Genomic DNA, 23,976 nt, shown 5'->3' with positions numbered 1-23,976 from the left:
TCGGCGTGGCCGCGGCCAAGGACGAGGCACAGAGGGCGACGAAGCATGGACGCTGAGGCGAGGCATCGTGGTTGCCGCTCGAATCGGCGAGGACGACATTGGGCGTGGACGCAGCTTCGGCGGTTCATCATGGACGCGGTGCTTGGGGACGGGGCGAAGCTCAACGTGGTCGCGGCTCCATCGGTGGTCCTCACGGACGCGTCATGGTGAGGACGGCGTGACATTCGTGGCCGCTGGGGCATGTCCATTGGCGTAGTACAGCTCTAGCTCGGCGTTGCTGTCCTCGACGCACGCGACACGTGCGCGGGCTCCGAACGTCGTGGCTGGCTGCGGTGTGGCGCGGCGAGGCACCAACAGTGTGGCCACGATGGCTGGCTGAGGCCATGACTGCGGAGTTCAACGAGGAGGGCTGCACAGTGGCGCTGTCGCTGCCGGGCTAGAGGCGCTCCCGGTGGCGAGGCTCGGAGTAGCGCTCGCGGGCGACGGAGGCAGAGGCAGGCAGGGCGGCGGCGGCTACAGGGAGTGGTCGAGGGTGCCGACTGCTGTGGTATTTATAGGGCGAGTGGCTAGGGTTCCTGAGGTGTCGTCCATCCTCGACATCCATGCACAGGTAGAGACATGCGACGTGCATCAAGCGGTGCGGAAGCCGAGGCACGTGGGATCGCGAGCTTGCGTGCGGTGCGCGTGCAGGGCACATGCGCGTGTGTCAGAGCGAGCGGTGGCGGTGTCTGGAGGCCAGGGCGTGTGCGCCCTAGGGTTGAAGTGGGGGCTTCGGCTGCTGGCCAGGCTGGGCCAAAGGGAGTAGGGCCGCTGCCTCAGCTGGGCCAGCGGAGAGAGCAAGCCGTGCACGCGCGTGGGCCGGAGGGGAGAAGCTGGGCCAGGCTAGGCTGTTGCGCCGGTTGGGCCAAGAGAAGGGGTGATGGGTTGGGCCTCCAGCGCAAGTGGGAGAGGCCGGCTAGGAGGTGAGGTGGTCACAGGCCAAGGAGGCGAGCTGGGCCGACTCTATTGCTTGGGCTGGTTTGGCCATTTCCTTTTTCTCCTCCCTGTTCTATTCCTTTCTATTTCTATTTTCTACCTTCTAAATAAACCAAGGGCTTCTATGTGGGGTCCAGTCAAGGGTTGGCAATTTACGGGCATTGAGTTGATAAAGATAGTTGGTTGACTATAGAAATTAGGTCAAGGGGTTCGAAACTAAAGAGATGAATTTAGAGAGAGAGAGAGGTAGAAGGATTCATGAGAGATTCCAGAAGGAGTCAAAAGGATTTGCTACGGACTTGTGCTCTCCAACACAAAACCCTAAACCAAGTAAGGAACTCTGGCAAGCTCCTACAAGCATCACTATATGTATGCAACAATTTATTTATAAATTGTTCTTTGTTTGACCTAGCATCTACATGCTTCACATATTGTAGGAAAAATTTTAAAAAGTTCGTATTTTTGGCTTCTCCAAAAACCCGGGTTGTTACACATTGGAGACTTGATTCAATTGATTTTATATTGATCATCATATGTTGAGTCAAGATATGAATCCTAGTGCACATCCAAACCCAATGCCAAGTGAAAATTGAGTGAAGTCCAAAGTGCTATCAACATACAAGTGCTATAATTCAAGTTGTTGGTAATTCATTGGATATATTTGATGACTTGCAAATAATTGAGTTGAAGCTTGCTAGTTGGATGATCATGAGCTAACCAAGGTATATCTCTTGTTGATCATTTCATTTGGGTGCATATGAGTTGATTGAATTGGATAAATATGCAATGTTGCTTGCTATGAGATGATTGAATGGATAATTGGTTAGTAGTCTAAGTTTGGATTGATTTGTGTTGGATAAGTTCATAAGATGACATTTAGTAAGTGTATTGAATGGATTTATATCTTGTGAAAGTATTCAAATGAGTTAGTTTCAAGTTTGATTCATATTTGATGAAGTATAGCTCAAGTAATTGAAATATGTCCTATATTGAAAATCTGAGTAAGCTGTGATCTTAGCCATGTTTGAGTAAACAAAACTTATTGGATTGGTATAAAAATTGGTGTACATGCTCTAGACTTATGGCATGAGATGCTGTAGAAATTTTATGAAAATTGGATGAGAAATGCTTTGGTTTTGGAGTGGTTCTTGTCAGCTATAGTGCGGCAGTTTTCAGCATGTAGTGGTGGTGGAAGAATTGAAATCTAGTAGCAATCTAGAAGTCAAATGAATTTCAAAATTTTACAGCTGCTATATAAATTAGTAATGCACTCCTTTACCAAATTTCGTGGTATTTGAATTTATACTTTGGGAAATATGCTTATTTCTTTGAAGGGTACAAAATCTGCCAGAAAAGTGACAAATGCTGGATTGATCTAGAGTCACTTTGATTGAAAGGTCCTCAAGTTGGAAATATGGTTACAAGTGTTTGAGGTACCTAAGTTTGGTTTTGAGATGATCTAGAAGCATGACAAGCAAAGTGTACAAGGCCATTTGATTGTGGAGTGTACTTTGCAGACTTTTGGTACTCAAGATGAAGATCAAGATCAAACTCAAGTTGAAGATGAAGTTTAAGTTCTAGATATAATTAGAGATCATTTGGTAGAAAGAAAAGGACTTAAAGAAGGAATCAAGGTTACTCATTAAGTTAAGTCCATCACTTGGATCAATCAATCAAGCTATTTCAAGTGGGTATTAAGAATGGTTCTTTGGAAAGAGGTCACTTCTCCCTAGTGTAGGGGCTTGCCGCCTATGTGTAGGTAAACCAAGTATGGTACTTAGAAGGCTAACATGGAAGTGGTGATCCGAGGGACATTTGAGATGCTTAGTTGAAGCAATAAAAAGGGTTGATCAAGAAAAGCAAGCAACACCCAAAAGAAAGCTAGTCATGATATTTCAAGTGGTATTCCAAATAGTTCTCTCATGCAAGCAAAGATCAAAAGATGAAGCAAGCCAACCACAACAAGAAAGTGCACTTGATTATAAGTGGTATTCATTTCATATGGGTGAAGAGTGGAATTCAAAATGGTGTCTATTGGTCTTCACCAAGCTTATAATTAGACTTCACATTGCTATTGGGGTAATGAATTGGAATCTGTGACTATCCTCTACTCCAACATAGCAAAGGTATCATTGTAATGTGCATGATCATTTCATCCCTTACTAGTATGCGGTTAGTGCATATAGTACATGCTTCATAGGATCATGCATAACAAATGAAATATTTAAATTCATAGCCTACCATTATTGCTTGAATGATTACTTGATCTAGTGGTTAGTATATGAATTTGTTCATGAGCTAGTCAACCCAATTACTTGACTTAATTTGGATTGCTAACAAGTGACAAGTACAACATTGGCAAGATAACCCTTGCAAGAGGTATGAACAAGTTTGTCATTGGTTCAAGCCAGACTTGAAAGCTTAGGCAAATCAATTTAATTCAAGTCAACCATAGGAGCTCATGATAGTTGAAAGGATCAAGATGCCCAAGAGGGGGGTGAATTGGGCTAATTCTAAATTTTCTTGCAATAATTAAATCATACGGTTAGCCCAATTAACCCCTTGTGCCTAGAAAAGCGTTTCTATTAATCTAACACACAAAAGGACTTGCAACCTATGTTCCAAACTTATTCTAGCATGGCAATTCTATGAATGTAAAAACGAGAATTGAATTGCTCAAAGTAAATGCTCAAAGTAAATAGAGAGAGAGGAACGCGGCGATGTTTTGCCGAGGTATCGGAGAGTCGCCACTCCCCACTAGTCCTCGTTGGAGCACCCGCGCAAGGGTGTAGCTCCCCTTTGATCCGCGCAAGGATCAAGTGCTCTCTATGGGTTGATTCTTCGACACTCCGTCGTGGCGAATCACCCAAAACCGCTCACAACTTGTGTTGGGTCACCCACAAGCTCCGCCGGGTGATCACCAAGCTCCCAATCACCACCAAGCCGTCTAGGTGATGGCGATATATGACCCAAGCCAACACGATGTACTCAAAAGATATGAAATAAGCATGAGTACAAGTAATAAAGCTCATTTGCATCGGAGTATAAACGCGGAAGCAAAGCAAATGAGCATAGCACAAGTGATATGACATATAAAGGAATTCAAAGTAGAGAGCACACATGTCATATATCACAATCACGTAGATATCACTACCACATAGATATAATAGTAAACATGGATGCATAATGTATCACACACATAGAAACTCCAAATGTAATAGATAATAAGCTAATAATAGATAACTAGCTCCCCCTAAATGTCGCTCCCCCTAAGTCTACATACTCGAACCCTCTCCCCTTTGGCGTCAAACACCAAAACCTAAGGGTCGGTCGGCGGGGCTGCAGCGGACGAGCCGGGCACTGAGGTACGAGGAGCAAGCTGGAACTAGGCACCATCATCATCTGACCCTGAGCTCTGTACTGACTGACCCTCTATGGCTGGAAGTGTCTCTGAAGTGGTCTGGGTCTAAGCTGGGGCAGGTGCTGCTTGTGATGCTGCTGGCATATCTGTCGTAGGATCTAAAGATGCGACAGAAGAAGGGAGCCTCTGAGTAGTCATGGCGACAGGAGCCGCTGAAGAAGGACCTAGGGCATACATATGCGACGGTGTAGGCATCCCTGTCAACTCGCTGAAAGATGCTCCAAGACTCCTGGAGACTGACATGTTAGGTACAAATAGCGAGGGTGACTGATCCGATGAGAAGCTCGTATGATATGGTGTGAACTGCGGGGCTACTACTGGCGAGGATAACCACTGGGACACCTGTACTGTGGGAGAAGCAAATGAAGCTGGAGGCTGTCCCTGACTCTGAAGCCCATTGGGCTGTACTGCTGGAGTCGCCGTAGTGGTGGTAGGCTGAGCAAGCTGGGGTGAAGGCTATGGCTGTGGGGCCCCAAGTGCTGTTACTACATGCTGCATAAATCCCATAAGCTGCTGCTGCATGAGTAACTGCTCCTGATGCATCTGCTGCTGCTGCTGCTGGAGGATCTGCTGTTGTCGCTAGAACTCGTCCTGACGAGCCTGAAACTGTGCAAAGTTGGCAGCGGTCTCCTGAGCCTGTCGTGCCTGATCCTACTGCATCCGCTCAAGAATAGCAATCAAAGCGAGGTCTATCTGTGAGGTAGGTGGAGCTGAGCTAGAACTACCGACATCTGCATCGTGTCTGCGTGGAGGCATCTGAGGAATAGGCAGGTAGTCATAATCCGAACTATCACTGGACTCGCTCCTCTCCTCCTGAGCCTTAAGCTGCTCCTCCTCAGTAGCGGCTATGCCTCTAATAATCTCGTCCTGCTAAGCTGCTGACTCTAGTACATCTGGACGACAGCGAGGCTGAGTGGGTGTCTGTGGTGTGCTATGCCTGATCCTCTATGTCATGTTATAAGCTAGAAACTCTGTGGTGGCATCTCTGTACTCTGCAACCATCTCAGGAGTCCTAACATGCACAGCCTTGAGCATAAGGAATGTGATCCAATGTGCATAAGGAAGCTACCTGCGACCCTTGAAGCCCTCAGCTATCGTGTCCTCCATCTCAGATAGAAGAAGATCCCAAATATCGAACACTGTCTGCTGCATCAGGGCATTGAGGACCCAAAGCTAGAGGCGAGTCAAGCCCTCTCTGTATCCCATCCTAGGAAGTAGTGTCCTCCTGATGATAGCCTCTAGCACTCGAGCTGTATGGGTAAGATCACTGGGGTTCCTTCTCGACCCCTCACCAAAGGGCTCCTTGAAGCAATGGCGCACAAGATCTATAGGGGGCACCAAACCATCATGAGGACGCCTAGGAGGCTATTGCTATCCATAACATACCTCATGTAACCTGACAGGCTGCTCCTGTAACCTCAGTATCTCCTTGGCCCTCTGACTCATCATCCTATAGTCTCTGCCTCTGAATGCAAAGTGAATATATCTATGATGTGGGTCAATATAGAGAGAAGCATAAAACTGACGAACCCAGGATGGAACATATACTCCAGTCCGTCCAATCAAATCTGTTAGCCCCGACAGATATGCAAGGTAGGGGCGAATATGCCCTCCAGCTGCTGTGACTATAGCCTCAATGCTGCAAACCCGCTGAGATCTAAAAACTGTTCCACTGTTTAGATATGCATTGTAGAAGTCTTCCTGGAGTGGTGTATAGAATCCCTCTAAAGCTCTCTCATCCCTCCTGGGTGAAAACCACACATCAAACTCTATAAAGCGAAGCTACTGAAGCTGCTGAACCTGCTTGGCCGTGGCGGCCCTCAAGTCAAGGTGGGTCACTGGAGGCAGACCCTATGGATGAGGTGGTGGACATGATCCCCTCCGCTGTGTCGGTGGCCTCGGTGACACTGGAACCTAGGTACAACCAGAGCGGTGTAGCAGTGGCTAGGGTGCCTGCTCGGTCTCCTTGGCCTGCTGGCCCTCCTCATCCTCCTGAGGCTGCTGTGACTGTTGTCCCTCCTATGTCTCCTGAGCTGGCTGAGGCTCTGCTGGTGGGGGTTGCTGCTGTGACTCCTGCTAAGACTCTCCCTAAGGCTGAGGATCCACAATGGGAAGACGTCGTCCTACCATCATGACAGTCCCAGATGGACTACTATGAAGACGCTCAATCTCCTTAAGTCTGCCCTACGCGTCTGGTGCTAGATGATCTGCAATGACAACTCCACTGTGGGCACCTCCTCTCTCGGCACGCTCTGTGGCCTCAGCTACTGCTACTGCTCTCGCTGTCTCTGCATCAGGGTACTTGCGCTTTTTTAATGCAACCTGCTTCGTCGCCTTGCCTTTAGTTCCTACGGGCAAGCGAGGCGGAGGCCTCCGATCATCATCTCCTGGACCACCACCAACCTTCTTGGTGCGAGTCATCTGATCTGACAAGAATCACTACCGCTAACAAGAACAACTATCCACTGACACTTTTGAGGCTTGGCCTCGATCCGTACTCGCGAGCTTGGCTCCGAGTTAACTGACAACTGCACTTGTCACCTCAATGGCACCGACTCGCTGCATGATGGAATAGATGGATATACAAGTAAATACGATATATCTAATAGATGCGAAATCCTATGAGAGCAAGCAATGTAGGTACAAAATTGAATCGACTGGCTTGCTATCTGACAAAGCGGTGATCCGATGAAAAGAGAAGTGACACACGAGGAACCACCGAATCTAGGGTTAGGGTTGGCGATGAGCAGTAAATCGACGGCCCTGTGAAATTGGCGCAGTGATGAGTGGCTAGGTCACGGGCGAGTTGCAACGAGAATGCACGAGCACGATCAAGACCTTACTAGTGATATATCATTTTAGCAACATGATCTCTTAGAAAGTGATGGCGGATATCTATGTGCTTGGTGCGAGAGTGTTGAACCGGATTATTTGCAAGTTTTACCGCACTTTCATTGTCGCACAAAAGAGGTACCTTTTCTAGAACTACACCATAGTCTAGCAAAGTTTGTTTCATGTATAATATTTGTGCACAACAAGCATCCACGGCAATGTATTCCACTTCGATGGTGGACAAAGACACACTATTTTATTTCTTGGAGGACCAATACACAAGTGATCTACCAAGAAAATGGCACCCTTTGGATGTGCTCTTTCTATCAACTTTGCAACCGGCATAATCCGAATCGGAATAGCCAACTAATTCAAATATAGCTCCTTTGGGATACCAAAGGCCAATGCTTGGTGTGTGCTTAAGATACCTAAGGATTCTTTTTACGGCAATTAAATGTGTTTCCTTAGGATTAGCTTAAAATCTAGCACACATACACACACTAAACATGATGTCGGCCCTAGATGCGGTTAAATATAACAAGCTACCAATTATGGAACGGTAGAGAGTTTGATCAACCGGGTTACCTCCCTCATCTAGGTCGAGATGTCCATTGGTGGGCATTGGTGTCTTGATTGGCTTACATTCATCCATCTTGAATCTCTTGAGAAGATCTTTTGTGTATTTCTCTTGAGAGATGAAGATGCCTTCTTTCATTTGCTTGACTTAAAAACCAAGAAAGAATATAAGCTCACTAATCATGGACATCTCGAACTTCTTTGACATCAATTCACCAAATTCTTTGCATGAGTCTTCATTTGATGATCCAAAGATGATATCATCAACATATACTTGACAAATGAAGATATGCCCATCAAGCTTCTTGGTGAATAGTATGGTGTCGACCTTCCTAATGGTGAAGCCCTTCTCAATGAGGAAGTCCTGAAGGCGCTCAAACCAAGCTCTTGGGGCTTGCTTAAGCCCATATAGTGCCTTGGACAACCTATAAACATGATTAGGATATCTAGGGTCTTCAAACCCGGGAGGTTGATCAACATAGACTAGTTCATTAATAAAGCCATTTAAAAATGCACTTTTCACATCCATTTGATATAGTTTCATTTCATGATGTGATGCATATGCAAGTAGGATACGGATGGCTTCTAATCTTGCAACTGGTGCAAAGGTCTCTCCAAAATCCAAACCTTCAACTTGGGAGAACCCCTTTGCAACTAGTCTTGCCTTGTTCCTCACAACGACACCTTGATCATCTTGCTTGTTATGGAACACCCACTTTATTACGAGTGAAGTTGTTCAACTCTTCATGCATGGCATTTATCCAATCCGGATCTTTAAGAGCTTCTTCTACCTTGGTAGGCTCATAGCAAGAGACAAAAGAGTGATGAGCAATAAATAAAGTAAGTTTTTGAGATCGAGTCATTACACCCTTTGATGGACTCCCCATGATGAGATCTTGTGGATGATCTTGTAGGAGAGGTGTATTTCTTCTATTGACCACTTGAGGAGGAGGTTCTGGAGCATCAACATCTTATGCTTGTACCACCATTTGCTCATGGGAGATATGAGTATCTTCATTTTCTACTCTCCCATCTTTTTCACCATCTTGTGGCACACTTGATGAAGAAGGTTGATCAATGACTTGTACATCATCTTTATCATCTTTGGGCTTGATGTCTCCCACCGGAATATTCTTCATAGCCTCCCTCAATGGTTCATCACCTACATCATCAAGATTCTCATGTGCTCCTTGGGAGCCGTTAGATTCATCAAATTCCACATCATATGTTTCTTCAACCAAGCCGGTGGCATAATTAAATACTCTATATGCTTTGGACTTTGATGAGTAACCAACAAGAAAACCAATATCACAACGTCTTTGGAACTTCCCTAGGTGTTGCCGCTTCTTGTAGATGTAGCATTTGCAACCAAACACCCTAAAGAAGGAGACGTCTGGCTTCTTTCCATTGAGCAACTTATAAGGTGTCTTGCCAAGGAACTTTTGAAGGAATAGGCGGTTTGATGCATAGCATGCGGTGTTGATTGCTTCCGCCCATAGAGCTTTGGGGGTGTTGTACTCATCTAGCATTGTCCTTGCAAGAGTGATCAAAGTCCGGTTCTTCCTCTCAACTATACCATTTTGTTGAGGAGTATAAGTTGTGGAGACTTCATGCTTGATCCCAATTTCATCACAATAAGCTTCAATGTTTGTATTGTCAAATTATTTTCTATTGCCACTTCTTATTTTCTTGAGCTTCACTTCAAATTCATTTTGAGCTCTCTTGGCAAACTTCTTGAAGCAAGATGCAACTTCAGATTTGTCATGAAGGAAGAATACCCATGTATACCTTGAATAGTCATCAACAATCACAAGAAAATAGAGATTCCCTCCCAAACTCTTGTATGTTGTTGGTCCAAATAAATCCATGTGTAGGAGTTCTAGCACTCTTGTGGTTGACATGAAAGCTTTGGTTGGATGAGTATTTGCAACTTGCTTGCCGGCTTGACATGCACTACAAAGCTTGTCCTTTTCAAACTTCACATCCTTCAACCCTCTCACCAAATCATTCTTCATTAACTTCTTGAGTAAACTCATACCAATATGAGCAAGTCTTCTATGCCATAGCCACCCAAGTGTTGTTTTGGTGAATAGGCAAGTCTTCAAATTTGCATCTTCGGAGGTGAAATCCACTAGATATAAGTTGTTGTATCTAAATCCATTGAATATCACTTGATTATCATCTACCTTGGATACAACAACCTCCTTCTCGGTGAACAAGCATTGGAAGCCAAGATCACATAATTGTCTAACGGATAGCAAGTTGAAACTCAATGAAGCAACATAAAGCATATTGGAGATTGAATAATCATTTGATATTGCCACTTTGCCCAATCCTTTAACTTTGTCCTTTGAGTTATCTCCAAATGTTATTTTCTCTTGTCCATCTACCTCTTCATCTAGTAAGGTGAACATACGAGGATCACCGGTTATATGTTGAGTGCAACCACTATCAATAACCCAATGACTTCCACTGGTCTTATAGTTCACCTACACACAAGAGATTCAAGCTTTAGGAACCCAAACTTGTTGAGGGCCCTTCACCTTCTCAACAAGTGACTTAGCCACCCAAATCTTCTTAGGCCTATTCTTGTTAGGGGGTCCTAAGAACATGACTTTCATCTTTCCACTAGAATCCTTTCTAAGCATGTAGTGAGCATTGAAGGCAAAGGGTCTAGCATGCTTGGGCAAGGGTTGTGGCGGTGGAGTTTGGCACTCATGAGCAAAGTGACCTTCTTGTCCACACTCAAAACATCTTTTTGGCTTTGGCTTTGGCTTTGATTGTTATTGTTGAACTTGAGCCTTCTTCTTCTCTACACTTGCCACATATCCAATGCCACTTCTATCCATCTTCATGATGGTGTTCATGAGTAGCTCACTTTAGAGATGCTTGCCTCTTGCAAACTTGCTCAATCCCACCTTGAGATACTCTTTCTCCATCTTGAGCTTCTTGTTCTCTTCCTTGAGAACATCATTGTTCTTCTCTTCCTTGAGCTTCTTGTTCTCTTCTTTAAGCTTCTCATTCTCAAGGATCAACTCTTCATCATGATCAAGAGTTTCTAGCACAATGGTGTTGTGGCTTTTCATCTCTTCAAGATCTTTCATGAGCTTTTCATTTGCATTCTTGAGGTTGACATATTCATCATAGTCATTGCACTCAACCACTTTCTTGCCTTTGCCACTAGATCCTTGCTCAATGCTCTCATCAATTAAATCATCACATGATGTAGCTATATCAATCTTAACAACATGGTTAGTAGCATCATGTGGCTCATTTGGTAAAAATTCTTGAGCAATAATAAGAGTGTCATAATTGATCTTTAAAGTTGCATATTCATCTTTTAGCTTGTTGTGGCTAGTGATGAGCTCATTGTGCACTCACTCAAGTTTATCATGTTTATCTTTAAGCTCTTTCTTAGAAGATTTGAGCTTCTTGAGTTTGGATAATATAGCATCATTTGTTTCTTTAAGCTCAACATTAGCCTTTTCCAATGTATCACATTTTGCTAAGAGTGAATCATTTTTAGCATCAAGCTTTTCATTTTTAGCTCTACTCTTTCTAATGATCTTAGTGTATTGTCTTAGTATTTTGACAAGATCATCATATGAAGGTGATCATCATCATCGCTATCACTATCATCATCACTAGCTTGCTCATCATCACTACTATCATCATTATTAGTTACCTTGCGTTCACCCTTGGCCATAAGGCATAGGTGTGTAGAGGATGATAGCGATGGTGGCGGTGAAGATGAGAGATCAATAGCGATGGAGGCCACCTTCTCATTTTCACTATCATTGTCGGATGATCCACTAGATGAATCAATGTACATGAGCCAATCACCGACGATGTAGGCCTTTCCACTCTTCTTCTTCTTGTGGAAGTCCCTCTTTTTGCCATCTCTCTTCTTGTATGGCTTATTCTTCTTCTTCTTATCTTCATCTTTGTTACTTGAGTCATCTTTCTTGCTCTTGTTCTTGTTCTTGAACTTGTCTTTCTTGGGCTTGGGGCATTGATGTGCTAGATGACCAAGTTCACCACAATTGAAGCAATCCATTTCGGAGATTGGCTGTCTTCTAGAGCTTGTGAAGAACTTCTTCTTACCGTCAAACTTGATTCCACTCTTGTTTAGCTTCTTTAGCATTTTGGCGGCTTTCTTCACCATGAGAGCAAGATCTTCATCTTGATCTTCTTCATCACTTGAGCTCTCATACTCAAGTCTTGCGTTGCCCTTGTCTTGGCTAGCTTTGAATGCTACATCCTTCTCTTTCTTCTTGGTAGAGGATGAGCCATCTTGTGGCGTGATGTGCATGTACATCTCATGAACATTGATCTTTCCTAAGATTTGTGTCGGTGTAGCGGTAGAAAGATCACCTTGGTGTAGCACGGTCACAATATGCCCATATTTGTCAATAGGGAGGACACTCAAGATCTTTCTCACAACGTCGGATGGTGACATTTGAGTAAGTCCAAGCCCATTGACTTCCTCTACAAGAACATTCAAATACGAATACATCTCATTAGCACATTCTTTGGGAAGCATCTCAAATGAATTTAGCTTTTTAATCACAAGGTGATAGCGTTCCTCACGCTCACTCTTGGTTCCCTCATGGAGCGCACAAACGTCCGACCATAGTGCATGGGCGTCTTTGTGATTCCTTATGTGGTTGAACACATCTTTGCAAAGGCCTCTAAAGATGGTGTTTCGAGCCTTTGCATTCCACTTTTCATAATTAACCTCATTGCCTTGTAAGTGTGTAGCATCCTGAGGTTTTGGGAAGCCTTGTGTGGCGGCTCTAAGTATACCAACATCTAGAGCTTCTAAGTACGCCTCCATGTGAATTTTCCAATATGGAAAGTCATCTCCCTCAAAGATAGGAGGAGGTCCATCCCCGTGAGACATCTTGCTCTAAGTGATTAAGCTTAAAAATGTGAGCACGAGGCTCTGATACCAATTGAAAGGATCAAGATGCCCAAGAGGGGGGTGAATTGGGCTAATTCTAAATTTTCTTGCAATAATTAAATCCTACGGTTAGCCCAATTAACCTCTTGTGCCTAGAAAAGTGTTTCTATCAATCTAACACACAAAAGGACTAGCAACCTATGTTCCAAACTTACTCTAGCATGACAATTCTATGAATGTAAAAACAAGAATTGAATTGCTCAAAGTAAATGCTCAAAGTAAATAGAGAGAGAGAGAGAGAGGAATGCGGCGATGTTTTGTCGAGGTATCGGAGAGTCGCCACTCCCCACTAGTCCTCGTTGGAGCACCCGCGCAAGGGTGTAGCTCCCCCTTGATCTGCGCAAGGATCAAGTGCTCTCTATGGGTTGATTCTTCGACACTCTATCGCGGCGAATCACCCAAAACCGCTCACAACTTGTGTTGGGTCACCCACAAGCTCCGCCGGGTGATCACCAAGCTCCCAATCACCACCAAGCCGTCTAGGTGATGGCGATCACCAAGAGTAACCAGCACAAACTCTCACTTGACCACTCAAAGCCTAATGAGAATGGTGGATGCACATTTTGCTACTCTTGATTCACTAATGAGGCTACGCTCTTGGATTCACGAATCTCAATCACCTCACTAGGACCTTGCTCTTCTTGGCACTCACAAACATGTTTCTCAGCTATTGGAATGAGCAAAAGTGACTCCACAGACGAGTGGAGCTTCTATTTATAAGACAGCCTAAAAAACGAACCGTTATGTGCCTCTGCGGGGTGACCGGACGCTCCGATCATGTTGACCGGATGCTCCGGTCAGTTCAACCCGCATACCAGTGTTTAAGTGTTGACTGGACGCTGGCAGGGTCTGATCACCACTGACTAGACACGTCCGGTCACATTAAACCCTCACTGGATGCTTATTGTACTCGACCGGACGCTGGATCCTCAGGGTCCGGTTAGTATTGACCGGTCGCGTCCGGTCGCATAATTCCTTCTCTGGAACCTTACTAGAGTCGACCGGACACTGCCTCTCAGCATCCGGTCACTTGACCACTCAGCGTCCGATCGCACCGAACGCAATCTCCTTGATCAAATGAACTGACCGGACCCTACGGCCAGCGTCCGGTCAGCATTTGACCCTCCATTCACTTCCAACTCTCGAATATATGTGAATGAAGTTTGCTCCATAGGATCATAGGGCTGTTGTGGAGCTACCTAGTGCTAGTTTTAACAAGTGTGCACCATACCTAACTCACTAGACTCATCTAGGTCAAGCTACCCGTCCATACCCCCCTTAATAGTACGGCCAAAGGAAAAACAAAGTCCTAAACTACTCTAAGTGTCACTCCAACTCCAATCGACACTTAGAACTAGTCATCATTAACCTTGTCGTCCATCCTTTGAAAACCGAAATGATTTCCATTGTAGGGGCATGACCACCTTGATTGCCCAATTGATCTCCATTACCATGACCTAACTTAATTGCCTCTGCAAAACATATGTTAGTCATAGTAATCTTGTATTGTCATTAATCACCGAAACCCAACTAGGGGCCTAGATGCTTTCAATAGTGATAAGAGTACAAGCACAAGACAACAATGCAAATGGATATCTAGTTTGTTTGTTACAAGTGGTATCTAGACTCAAGTATTTCATCAAGAATCTACAAGTGATGTCTAGATCAACTCACAAGTGATATCCTATAAGTGGTACTCATGAAGATAGCAAATGTTCAAGAAATGGTTCTTATTGATAAATCCAACAAGTGGTTCCATACTAAAAGATTCTTTCAAGTGGTATCACATCTACACATGGCATCAATCATGCAAGACGATGGTTCCACAAGTGATCCTCAACTTTAAGTGATCATCAAATGAAGAATGCATCCCTCACCTACAAGAGCTTAAGTGTATCAAATGGATGACCCATGCTATCACATAGGGGGAGGTGTACCACAAATTGATATCAAGATCAAAGATCCTATGTGTGGTATCTCAAGAAGCCCTACACAAGATACAAGTGGTATAAGTTACAAGTGGTATCTTCAAGTGGTGTCATTCCACCAATCAAATGATGTCCATAAAAAATGCAAGATTCAAGCCTCAACCATCTACCCCAAACGTATACCTTTGCGTCAATGAGAAGCTCACCTTTTATGGAAATTGATGATAAAGGGGGAGAGATTGTACAAAGATATGAAAGCTTTGAGATTAAGATTGTACAAGGTGGAGAGATAAGATATAAAAGCTCAAAGAAGTAGAGGTTCGACATGGACATGGACAAAAAGGGAGCAACATTGAAGAAAAGAGATGGATCAAAATTTTTGAACAAGAGAAGCACACAAGTAGGGGGAGCAAGCTCATGAACTTTGATTGATTGCATTTGATATGTGCATATTCATGTGCTTGATTGCATTGCATAAGTTTTAAATTCAATATGCATGCTTGTGTGGTGTATGCTAGTTGTAGAATTTGTTTGATGATTTGATAACTAGCATGCATAGGATGATAGCTAGACACTTGGTTTGCTTTTCAAGTAATGCTAGTACCTTGCTTTTAATGTTGATCTCACGAGGTATCTAGTGCTTTCATTTCCAAGTGATATCTAGCTAACCATGGTGCTAAGGATGAACTTAAAGGTGCAACTCCAATCGGTACACGCTTCAAAGGTTTATTCTATACACCTTAGCATCATTTAGTAGTAATTATTCTCCCATAATTTTAATCTATGCATATGTGCAAGCTTAAAATCAACCACTCTAGCACATATGTAGGGGGAGCTAATACTACTATCTCGGGTTTGTGGTACTTGTCCAAAAAATATTTTCACATGGTAAAATTACTTGGGCAAGCAATATGAATCCAAAAGAGCTTAATTTCCATATCTTTGTAGAGTTGTCATCAATTACCAAAAAGGGGAGATTGAAAGGTCCTTGTGTGGTTTTGGTAATTGAGTGACAACCTAGGTGGACTAATTGTGTTTATGTGAGATACATAGATGATTAGTCCACATGTACATGTATGTGAGCAACATATGCCATGAAGGTGAAAATAGCTTGGAGATGTTGCAAAGCTCACACATGTGATGATGAAGGAGCTCATTGCAAATGAGACATGTCATTGAGTCATGTGATCAAGGTGGAGAAGATCAAGATATGACTTGGCTTGATGGACCGGCTGCAAGCGTGAAGGACAAGTCGGAGGCTTTGGAGCGATGGACCGCGTGGCGGTGAAGCTTGAGCAAGACTTGAAGCCGATGGACGAAGGCAATGGTGAAAAGCAAGTGAAGTCAAGATCGATGAACCAATATGATCACGTGATGATATGGAGTGGATCATATCATTGTTGATCGTGTTGGTGCATGTGTTGCATCGATATTGGAGGAGATGGAATAGAATGCGCAAGGCAAAGATATAACCTAGGGCATTTCATTTCACCGGTCATAGGTGTGTAGAGAAGTTTGTGACCAGGTTTAGGATAGATGGTCGTACTATCAAGAGGGGCAAACTTGTTTGCATATCGGTCATCTAGTGCCACTTGAGTGATCTAACTTTGCATCATTGCTAGGATTGAGTGGCGTGGCAAGTTGAGTGGCTAATCCTTTGGAAAATGATTGTGAAAATGCTAACACACATACATATAGTGGTGTACACTTGGTGGTGTTGGCACATTTATAAAGGAGATAAAGTTGGAGTTGATGTGGATCAACTCGGCAATGGAACGGAGGTGAGAAGGGTTCAAACTCCATCGGCGAAGTGTCCGCCCGTAGAGTACGGACAGTTTGACGGTGCCACCGACGCCCTATACAGAAAAGACAGGGTCTCATAGAGTGGATCAGATGCTGGTCACGTGGTGATCGGACGCTGGGGTCCTGTGTCTAGTCAGGGGTGGTCGAGAGCGTGCAGGCGTCGATCTTTGACCGGACGCTGGCGCTGGAAGTGACCGAATGCTGACAGGGTGTGTCCGGTTAGGCTGACGTATGGTGATGTAGGCGACATAGAAAAGTTGGAGAAGGACCGGACGCTGACGCTGCATCCGATCGTGACCGACTTGCTGGAAACGACCGAACGCTGAGGGTGTTGTGTCCGGTCAGTTTGAGAAGCTACGTCCGATCATCACTTGATCGTTGAGATCAAGTGACTAAGGTTGAATGGAGGCGACCCGTGGCGAGCATCCGTTGACCAGACGCTGAGGTCCTGCATCTGGTCAATACGACCGGAGCATCCGATCGTCCTGAGTTTTGCCCAGTGAAGGGGTAATGGCTATTTTAGCCCGTGAGGCTATGAATAGAAGGGGTCTCAGCCTTGGGCCGGCAGCTGAGCACACTAGAGCCTTGGTGGCCTGTGTAGTAGTGCTTGGGAGCCCTCCATCTCACATATGCTTGATAGTGATCATCCGATTGTGTGAGAGAGTGATTCTAGTATGATTGTATCATGAGGTTGCATCAAGTGGCACTAGGTGATCGAGTTGCAAGCCGGTGGTGCTTGTTACTCTTGGAGGTTGCCATCTCCTAGACGGCTTGGTGGTGGTCTCCGTTGAAGCCCGCAAGAAGCTTGTGCGGTGCTTCGGAGAAGAGCTTTGTGAGGGGCATTGTGCTCGCCCCACGGGAGCCACGAAGAGCAACTCTAGTTGAGTGTGTCATTGAGCTACTCTCACTTTTGAGGTAGGTTCTTGCGGTGCCTGACGTGCGGGCTTGGTAGGTGATGCCAATTAGCCACCGAACCACCAAGTGAGTGGTCGACGCAACGGGGACTAGCGTGTTGGCAAGCACGTGAACCTCAGGAGAAAAATCACCATACCAACCTTGTTCTTCCCGTTGGTTTGCATCCTCGTCACATAAGCTTGTAATTACTTTCATATACATTGTGCTTGTGTAGTTGCTCTTGTAATTAGTTAGCTTGTGTAGCTTACTAGTTACCTTCTTGCTTGTATAACATAGAAGTAGCTCCCTTACGTGGCTAATTTAGTTTTGTGTAACCTTGTTAGCCACATTGCTTAGTTTGTGTGGCAAAGTAATTGCGCTCCCTAATTTGGCATTGGTTGCCTTGTTATTGAGCATTGCTAGTAAGCTTAGATAGCTTTGTGCTTTTGCTTACTAGTTTGTATAAGGAGCTCCCTTGTTGCTTAAAGTACTAGTGGCATAGGTTTGTATGACCTTGCTTCTAGAATTGGTTAGGCGAGCTCTAGCTAGCCTGGCACCTTTGTTGCTTATTTAGTATCTTTGGAAGGTGCTAGAGAACATAGATAGAGGGGTGTAGTCTTGGCTAGACCGATAGTTATAATTCCGCACTTATTTCGGTTAGCCGATGCGATTAATTTTAGAAATGACTATTCACCCCCCCTCTAGTCCGCCATCTCGACCCTTCAGGTATCTATCCCAACCACTCTAAATAGCGTCGGTTCAATGGTGGTTAAGCCAAAGGTCCAAATTGAGCCAACCGGCTCTGATACCACTTGAAGAGGGCCGTGACACCTAAGAGGGGGGGGGGTGAATTAGGTAACTTAAAAATCTACTTCTTAAACTATGGCCTCTTTTTCTAACCTTAGCAAAACCGATGCAAAAAGGTAAACTATCTAAATGTGCAACTACGGTTTTGCTAGTGTGTTGCTATCTCTACCATAAAATGAGTAATACAATCAATGTAAATGCAGAAACTAAAGAGCAAGGTAGAGATATGCAAACTCCCGTCGATGACTCTGGTATTTTTATCAAGGTATCGAGAAGCACGTAAGCTTTCTCCTAGTCCTCGTTGGAGCCCCTCGCAAGGGCCAAACTTCCGGATGCTCCCCACCGTCTTCACTATCAAGCTTTCGGCCAAAACGCCGTGGGCCTTGTTCCCTCCGGTACACGGTTGCGGCCACACCACAACCACGGTTGGTGTGATCTCGCAAGACTACAAGCTTCTTTGATGTACAACAATGGTGCGCGCAAGCACCAAGTGGTAAGAGGTATGCAAACCTCACTAAACACTAGGCCTAAACCAAGAGCAAACGCATAAGCGGTGGTCTAATCAACCTAAGCACTTCGCAAAGCACCTACGCTAATCACCTAATGAGTCACTAAGCACTATGCATGTGGAGATCACTAAAATGGTGTATCAACACCCTAGATATGTTTCCTCAGCTCTACTATCTTCATTTGGCGGGTTGGGGTGGTATTTATAAGCCCCACTGAGAAAGTAGCCGTTGGGGACGAAATCCTGCTTTTCTGCTACTGATCAGACGCTTAGGTCGTGCTGATCGGACGCGTCCGGTTGTAATTTCGCCGCTCTGGAACCTTTCTATACTCGACCGGACTCTGCTGTCTTGCGTCCGGTTGATTTGCTTATTCAGCGTCCGGTCGCTGCTGATGTCGAGCCTCTTGATCGGGGCGTCCGATCACTGTGCTACCAGCGTCCGGTCAACTCTATGTGCTCATTTCTTCGTGATCTTGCGTCCGGCTTGGTTCCTATCTTCGTGCTTGGACTTTACTTGATATCTTGGGTCTTCTCTTGTGCTCCTAGGGTCTTGCTTACGATGTTGATCATCGGATTATCACGTCACCTTTATCCAAGGCACGCCTTGCACCCTATTGAACTATAAAACAATCACTTGCAAATTCATTAGTCCAATTTGGTTGTGTTGGTCATCAAACACCAAAATCCAAAGTAAATGGGCCTAAGGTCCATTTTCCTCACAGTTGCGACTCCACGTGCCGCTCCCGACCTCTGCAACGACGTCGAGCTCTGTAACGACGAGCCTCCATTCGTCCAAGCCGCGAGGTGACATTGCGATGAAAGCACATGTTGTAAATGTATGTTTCAAGTGTTTCAGATGTTTCAAAGGTATGTTGCAAGTGTTTTATATCGATGATGCAAACATAGATCGGGATATTGCATAAGTTGCAATGACTATACATGAATGTTTCAAGTATATGTTCTAAATTTTATATCTGTTTCATAAGTATGTTGCAAGTATTTCATTTAGATGTTGCAAAAGTAGATGTGGATGTTGCATATGTTTTGTAATGGCTACACACGTATTCTCAAGTTTTTTTTTGTGTTTTGCAATTGTTTAAGTTGTTTTTGGACGTATGTTGCAAGTGTTTCATCTGGACGTTGTAAACGTAGATCTGGTGTTACACATGTTGCAATGTGACCCAACTGCCGCAGTTGCTGCGGTGCCACTGTGGGTTACTGTGTGGGCGCCCGAGGCCAGCAAACACATCCACAGGCATGGGCAGGTGACTAGGACCCACGTGGGTTCCTGCGTGTGGACATGGTGGTTATGCGACATGGAGCGAGCACGATGGTAGGGCGGTACGCAATGTGGGGTCCATGCGGTGGGGCGCATGAAAACAGATAGCATAGGCTTCTTTCGCGTACAGCGTGGCCTCGACGTCTAGGCGCTAGTAGCGTCTTTTTTAAGCAAGGTGTTGCGGTTGTTTGGCAGGTAGAAGGCAGATTTCGCACGAGACCGCCAATGTTTGGTGTGTTCTTGAAAGCCATCCCTTTAGATTCGTTTGTGTAATAAAGACATAATGATGCTAAGTTTTATTGAAGCACGAGAGCAAACACGGCCAATGGAAAGCAAAAGAAAGGGCAAAGAATGAAAGCCTGGAAGAATTCAATCAACTGAAGAATGAGTAATATCCTAAAACCACAAGCACCGAGCTTAAATTACTACATTAGTATGTGTATTGGGAGACATCTATTGCTGCAAAAATTCCTTACAAGAGATATCGTCGTGTCGACGTCTTGTATGTTCAGACTTTCAGAACACCAAGTCCTCAATGGCTGGCTGGTCAGCTGTTCAGCGCTATCCCAATCTCGTGATGCAGAGTCTTGCATGTGATGGACAGCAGGATGAAAACAGTACGGATATTTTCCGACCGTATTCGAAACCGAATCTGTTTAGAGGGGTCGAGATCTATCCATATCCGAGTCCGGATATTCAACATCCGATACCGTATCCGTATCCGAATACTCAAATCGCATATTTATGATGTCGCTATCTAATCGTATCCTATTCGACATAGTTGACACTATTTATATTCGAATCCGAATCCGGACAGAAATATGAAAACAAATGTAATATCGATGATATCCATCTGTATCCTATCTTTTCATCCCTAATGAACAGGCTGTAGCACTTTCGTTGTTATTTGGTAATTAATGTCCAATCATAGTCTAATTAGGCTTAAAAGATTCATCTCGTGAATTTCGTCTAAACTGTGTAATTAGTTTTATTTTTTATTTATATTTAATGCTTCGAGCATGCGTCCAAAGATTCAATGTAACGGAGAATCTTGAAAAATTTTACAAAATTTTGGCAACTAAACAGACTACAGTACAGCAGTTGATCAGACAGTACAGCTCTGAACTCTGATTCTGTCGTGCAGAGAGCTGAGAGAGCTGAGGTCGCTGTCCCGCTTCAGGCCTCCACAGCCTCACTGCTCCAGGGAGTAAAGTCTAATGTCACATCAGTTGCTACATCAGGTTTCGATAGACAATAATAAAATAAATTACAAAATTCTTTAATAATCCACGAGATAAATTTACTAAGCCTAATTATTTCGTTATTAGTATATGTTTACTATAGCATCGCATTGTTAAATCATAGATTAATTAGGTCTAAAAAATTCGTCTAGTAAATTAGTTGCAATCTGTACACTTAGTTATTTTTTAGTCTATATTTAATACTCCATGCATGTGTCCAAACATCCAATGTGATATGAAATAAGCTTTAGGGGAAGAAACTAAACAAGGCTTGCTCATACTTCCCTTTGTATCATCCTTTGACTTGAATTCGAATCAAGCGGTTCAAAGTTTTCTACCAATTGCAAAAGTTTGGAGCATCTTAAACTTTTACTCTACAAAAACAAGGAGAAGGATAAGTTTCTCTCAGTAGTTTCTTTGCATCCAAACAAGCTCCGAGGTGGACAAGTTTCCATCGAAAGCCAGACACAAATAAGAACATTTTCTGCAATCATGCAAAACTAACGTATTATTGCTTCTGACCCACACCGACTAAATGACACGTACGTCTGTGTTGTTTACTGGCAACAAGCACGCAGGAATTTCAAACGTAGGTTTCAGTATCAATGCTTTGCAGGTGTGTTTAGTTTATGAAATGAAAAGTTTTGGATGTCACATCGGATGTTTCGAGAATGTTGAAAGAGATTTTCGGATACTAATAAAAAAATTAATTATATAGCTCGTCTGGAAACTGCGAGATGAATTTATTAAGCCTAATTAATCCATCATTAGCGCATGTTAGTTACTGTAGCACTTATGTCTAATCATGGACTAATTAGTTTTAAAACATTCGTCTCGCGATTTTCAACCCAACTGTATAATTAGTTTTTATTTTCGTCTATATTTAATACTCCGTGCATATACTGTAAGATTCGATATGGTCAGTCAATCCCAGTATAGTACAACCATGTGAAAACCACCAGAGAATCACGCTCCTCTCTGCGCAGCCTGCGCAACGGCTACATTAAGCAAATCAGCATGCAGTGCTGTCCCTGTCTCCCGATCTCTTTGTTCCTTTTCAACAGAAAAGTTGAGGGGAAAAAAATGAAAAATATGAAATACAACAGAAATACAACATAAGGCAAGTACAAATAGCATTTAAAAGGCACAAAGAGCATGAGACGGCGGCACACAGCGTACAAAGCTCCTGGACCATCGTCTCATCTCCCTCCTCTACTCCACGCATATATAGACAGCTAGCTCGGACGGCTCAGTCCACACTCCACACTTGAGTTGATCATCAGCCTGCTGCTGCTGCTGCTACCCGTCCTCGCAGCAGCAGCAGCGATCGAGATGGCCCGGCTTCACCACCTGTCTCTCGTCGCCATGTCCCTCCTGCTGCTGCTGCTAGCAGCAGCGGAGGAGCCGGACATCAGGATCAGCGTGCAGTACCCCACCGACGAGGAGGCGCGGTGGCTGGACAGCTGGTCGGAGAAGTACCAGGCGCAAGGCGCCGGCTCCGGCTCCGGCTTCTCGGTCCACCCGGCCACCGAAGAGGAGTCGGCGTACCTGAACAGCATCTTCGACAACGGCAGGAAGAGAGCAGCAAGTGGTGGCCACTCCCACGACGGCGGTGGCGCACGCGCCGGCTTCGACGGCCACATCGAGTTCGACGACGACGACCATCCGTATGCATGTTACTGAATTCGCGTTATATTAATTAATTGCGTCACTCACTTGCGCCACTTCACCATACTGATTTTTTGTCTTGTGGATTTTGCGTCTCGATCGATCGAGTGCAGGTTTGGTAGAATCGTCGTAGACACCGTCCACTCTCAAGCGAGCTCATCCGAGCCGAACGATGATCTGCGGCAGAACCACGAGTCCCACTCTCACGCCGAGGTTGGTAGATTATATATATATTAAACTGGCACTGCATTCATCTCCTTCTGTGTTGTGTTATTAAATCCTTGATGCTTACTAATCCAACTCTCTTTGCAGTATGACGACGTCAAGGATCTTTAGGAACATTGGACTTCAATCGAGCTCGTCATGAACGGAATAAATGGAGGATTGCTGGGAGGGAGTTCGTATTTCATTAGCCTATTTTAGTATAGTAGCTTAGCTGGTATGGCGTCGCAGCCAGCAGGAGTCTGTCCTTCGAGAAACTATTGAAGTGATTCTCTAGTAGTAGTAGTGTCACCTGTAATAGGTAACTTATTCTGAAGTGTGGTGGTGGTCTCAGCTTTCATTGCAATAATTGTCTTTGTTTCTTGGCTAATATAAATCATGTGCAGAGATCTCCTGCAATAATTGTCTTTGCTCAGCTGTGTTTATTTCTCCCTCCTAAACTTTAGCATCTGTCACATCGTATACATGTAATATTAAATATAGACTAATTACGAAACTAAATACACAGATTGAGACTAATTTGTAAGATGAATTTTTTAAGCCTAATTAGTCCATGATTTGACAATATGATGATACAGTAAACATATGCTAATGACAGATTAATTAGGTTTAATAAATTTGTTTCGTGGATTATTGAGGACTTATATAATTTATTTTATTATTACTGTCCAAACACTCAACGTGACACTTCTGTATAACACTCGATGACACTAGTAAACTTTAACCCCTCTTTGGTTGAGATTCTGGCAACTGCCTCCCACTGCAGTTTCACTGTAGCGATACTGTTCACTGACGCTGATTTCCTCTCTTTCCTCTCCCTCACAGATTCGTCAACAGTGGATCTACAGCAGTTGTGACG

General features: G+C 44.3%; 1 protein-coding gene across 1 annotated transcript; it reads left to right on the top strand.

Moving 5' to 3' along the window:
* The first annotated feature begins 22,419 nt into the window (after positions 1-22,419).
* On the top strand, positions 22,420-23,507 carry LOC136485036 (uncharacterized). Its single transcript, XM_066481982.1, has 3 exons — positions 22,420-22,894; positions 23,009-23,108; positions 23,208-23,507. The coding sequence occupies exons 1-3, from the start codon at positions 22,560-22,562 to the stop codon at positions 23,229-23,231; spliced, it is 459 nt and encodes a 152-aa protein (XP_066338079.1). The 5' UTR covers positions 22,420-22,559; the 3' UTR covers positions 23,232-23,507.
* The last annotated feature ends 469 nt before the right edge of the window (positions 23,508-23,976 follow it).

Source organism: Miscanthus floridulus, chromosome 10 (genome assembly GCF_019320115.1).
Source record: "Miscanthus floridulus cultivar M001 chromosome 10, ASM1932011v1, whole genome shotgun sequence".
Taxonomy (NCBI): domain Eukaryota; kingdom Viridiplantae; phylum Streptophyta; class Magnoliopsida; order Poales; family Poaceae; genus Miscanthus; species Miscanthus floridulus.
The sequence above is the reverse complement of the archived record's forward strand: the minus strand, read 5'-3'. Positions and strand labels throughout refer to the sequence as shown.

Excerpts from the sequence above, each read along its gene's own strand:
- LOC136485036 (XM_066481982.1), top strand. The coding sequence starts at position 22,560 with ATGGCCCGGCTTCACCACCTGTCTCTCGTCGCCATGTCCCTCCTGCTG. Across the intron at positions 22,895-23,008 it reads TTCGACGACGACGACCATCC|GTTTGGTAGAATCGTCGTAG; the intron begins GTATGCATGTTA and ends GATCGAGTGCAG. Across the intron at positions 23,109-23,207 it reads AGTCCCACTCTCACGCCGAG|TATGACGACGTCAAGGATCT; the intron begins GTTGGTAGATTA and ends CTCTCTTTGCAG.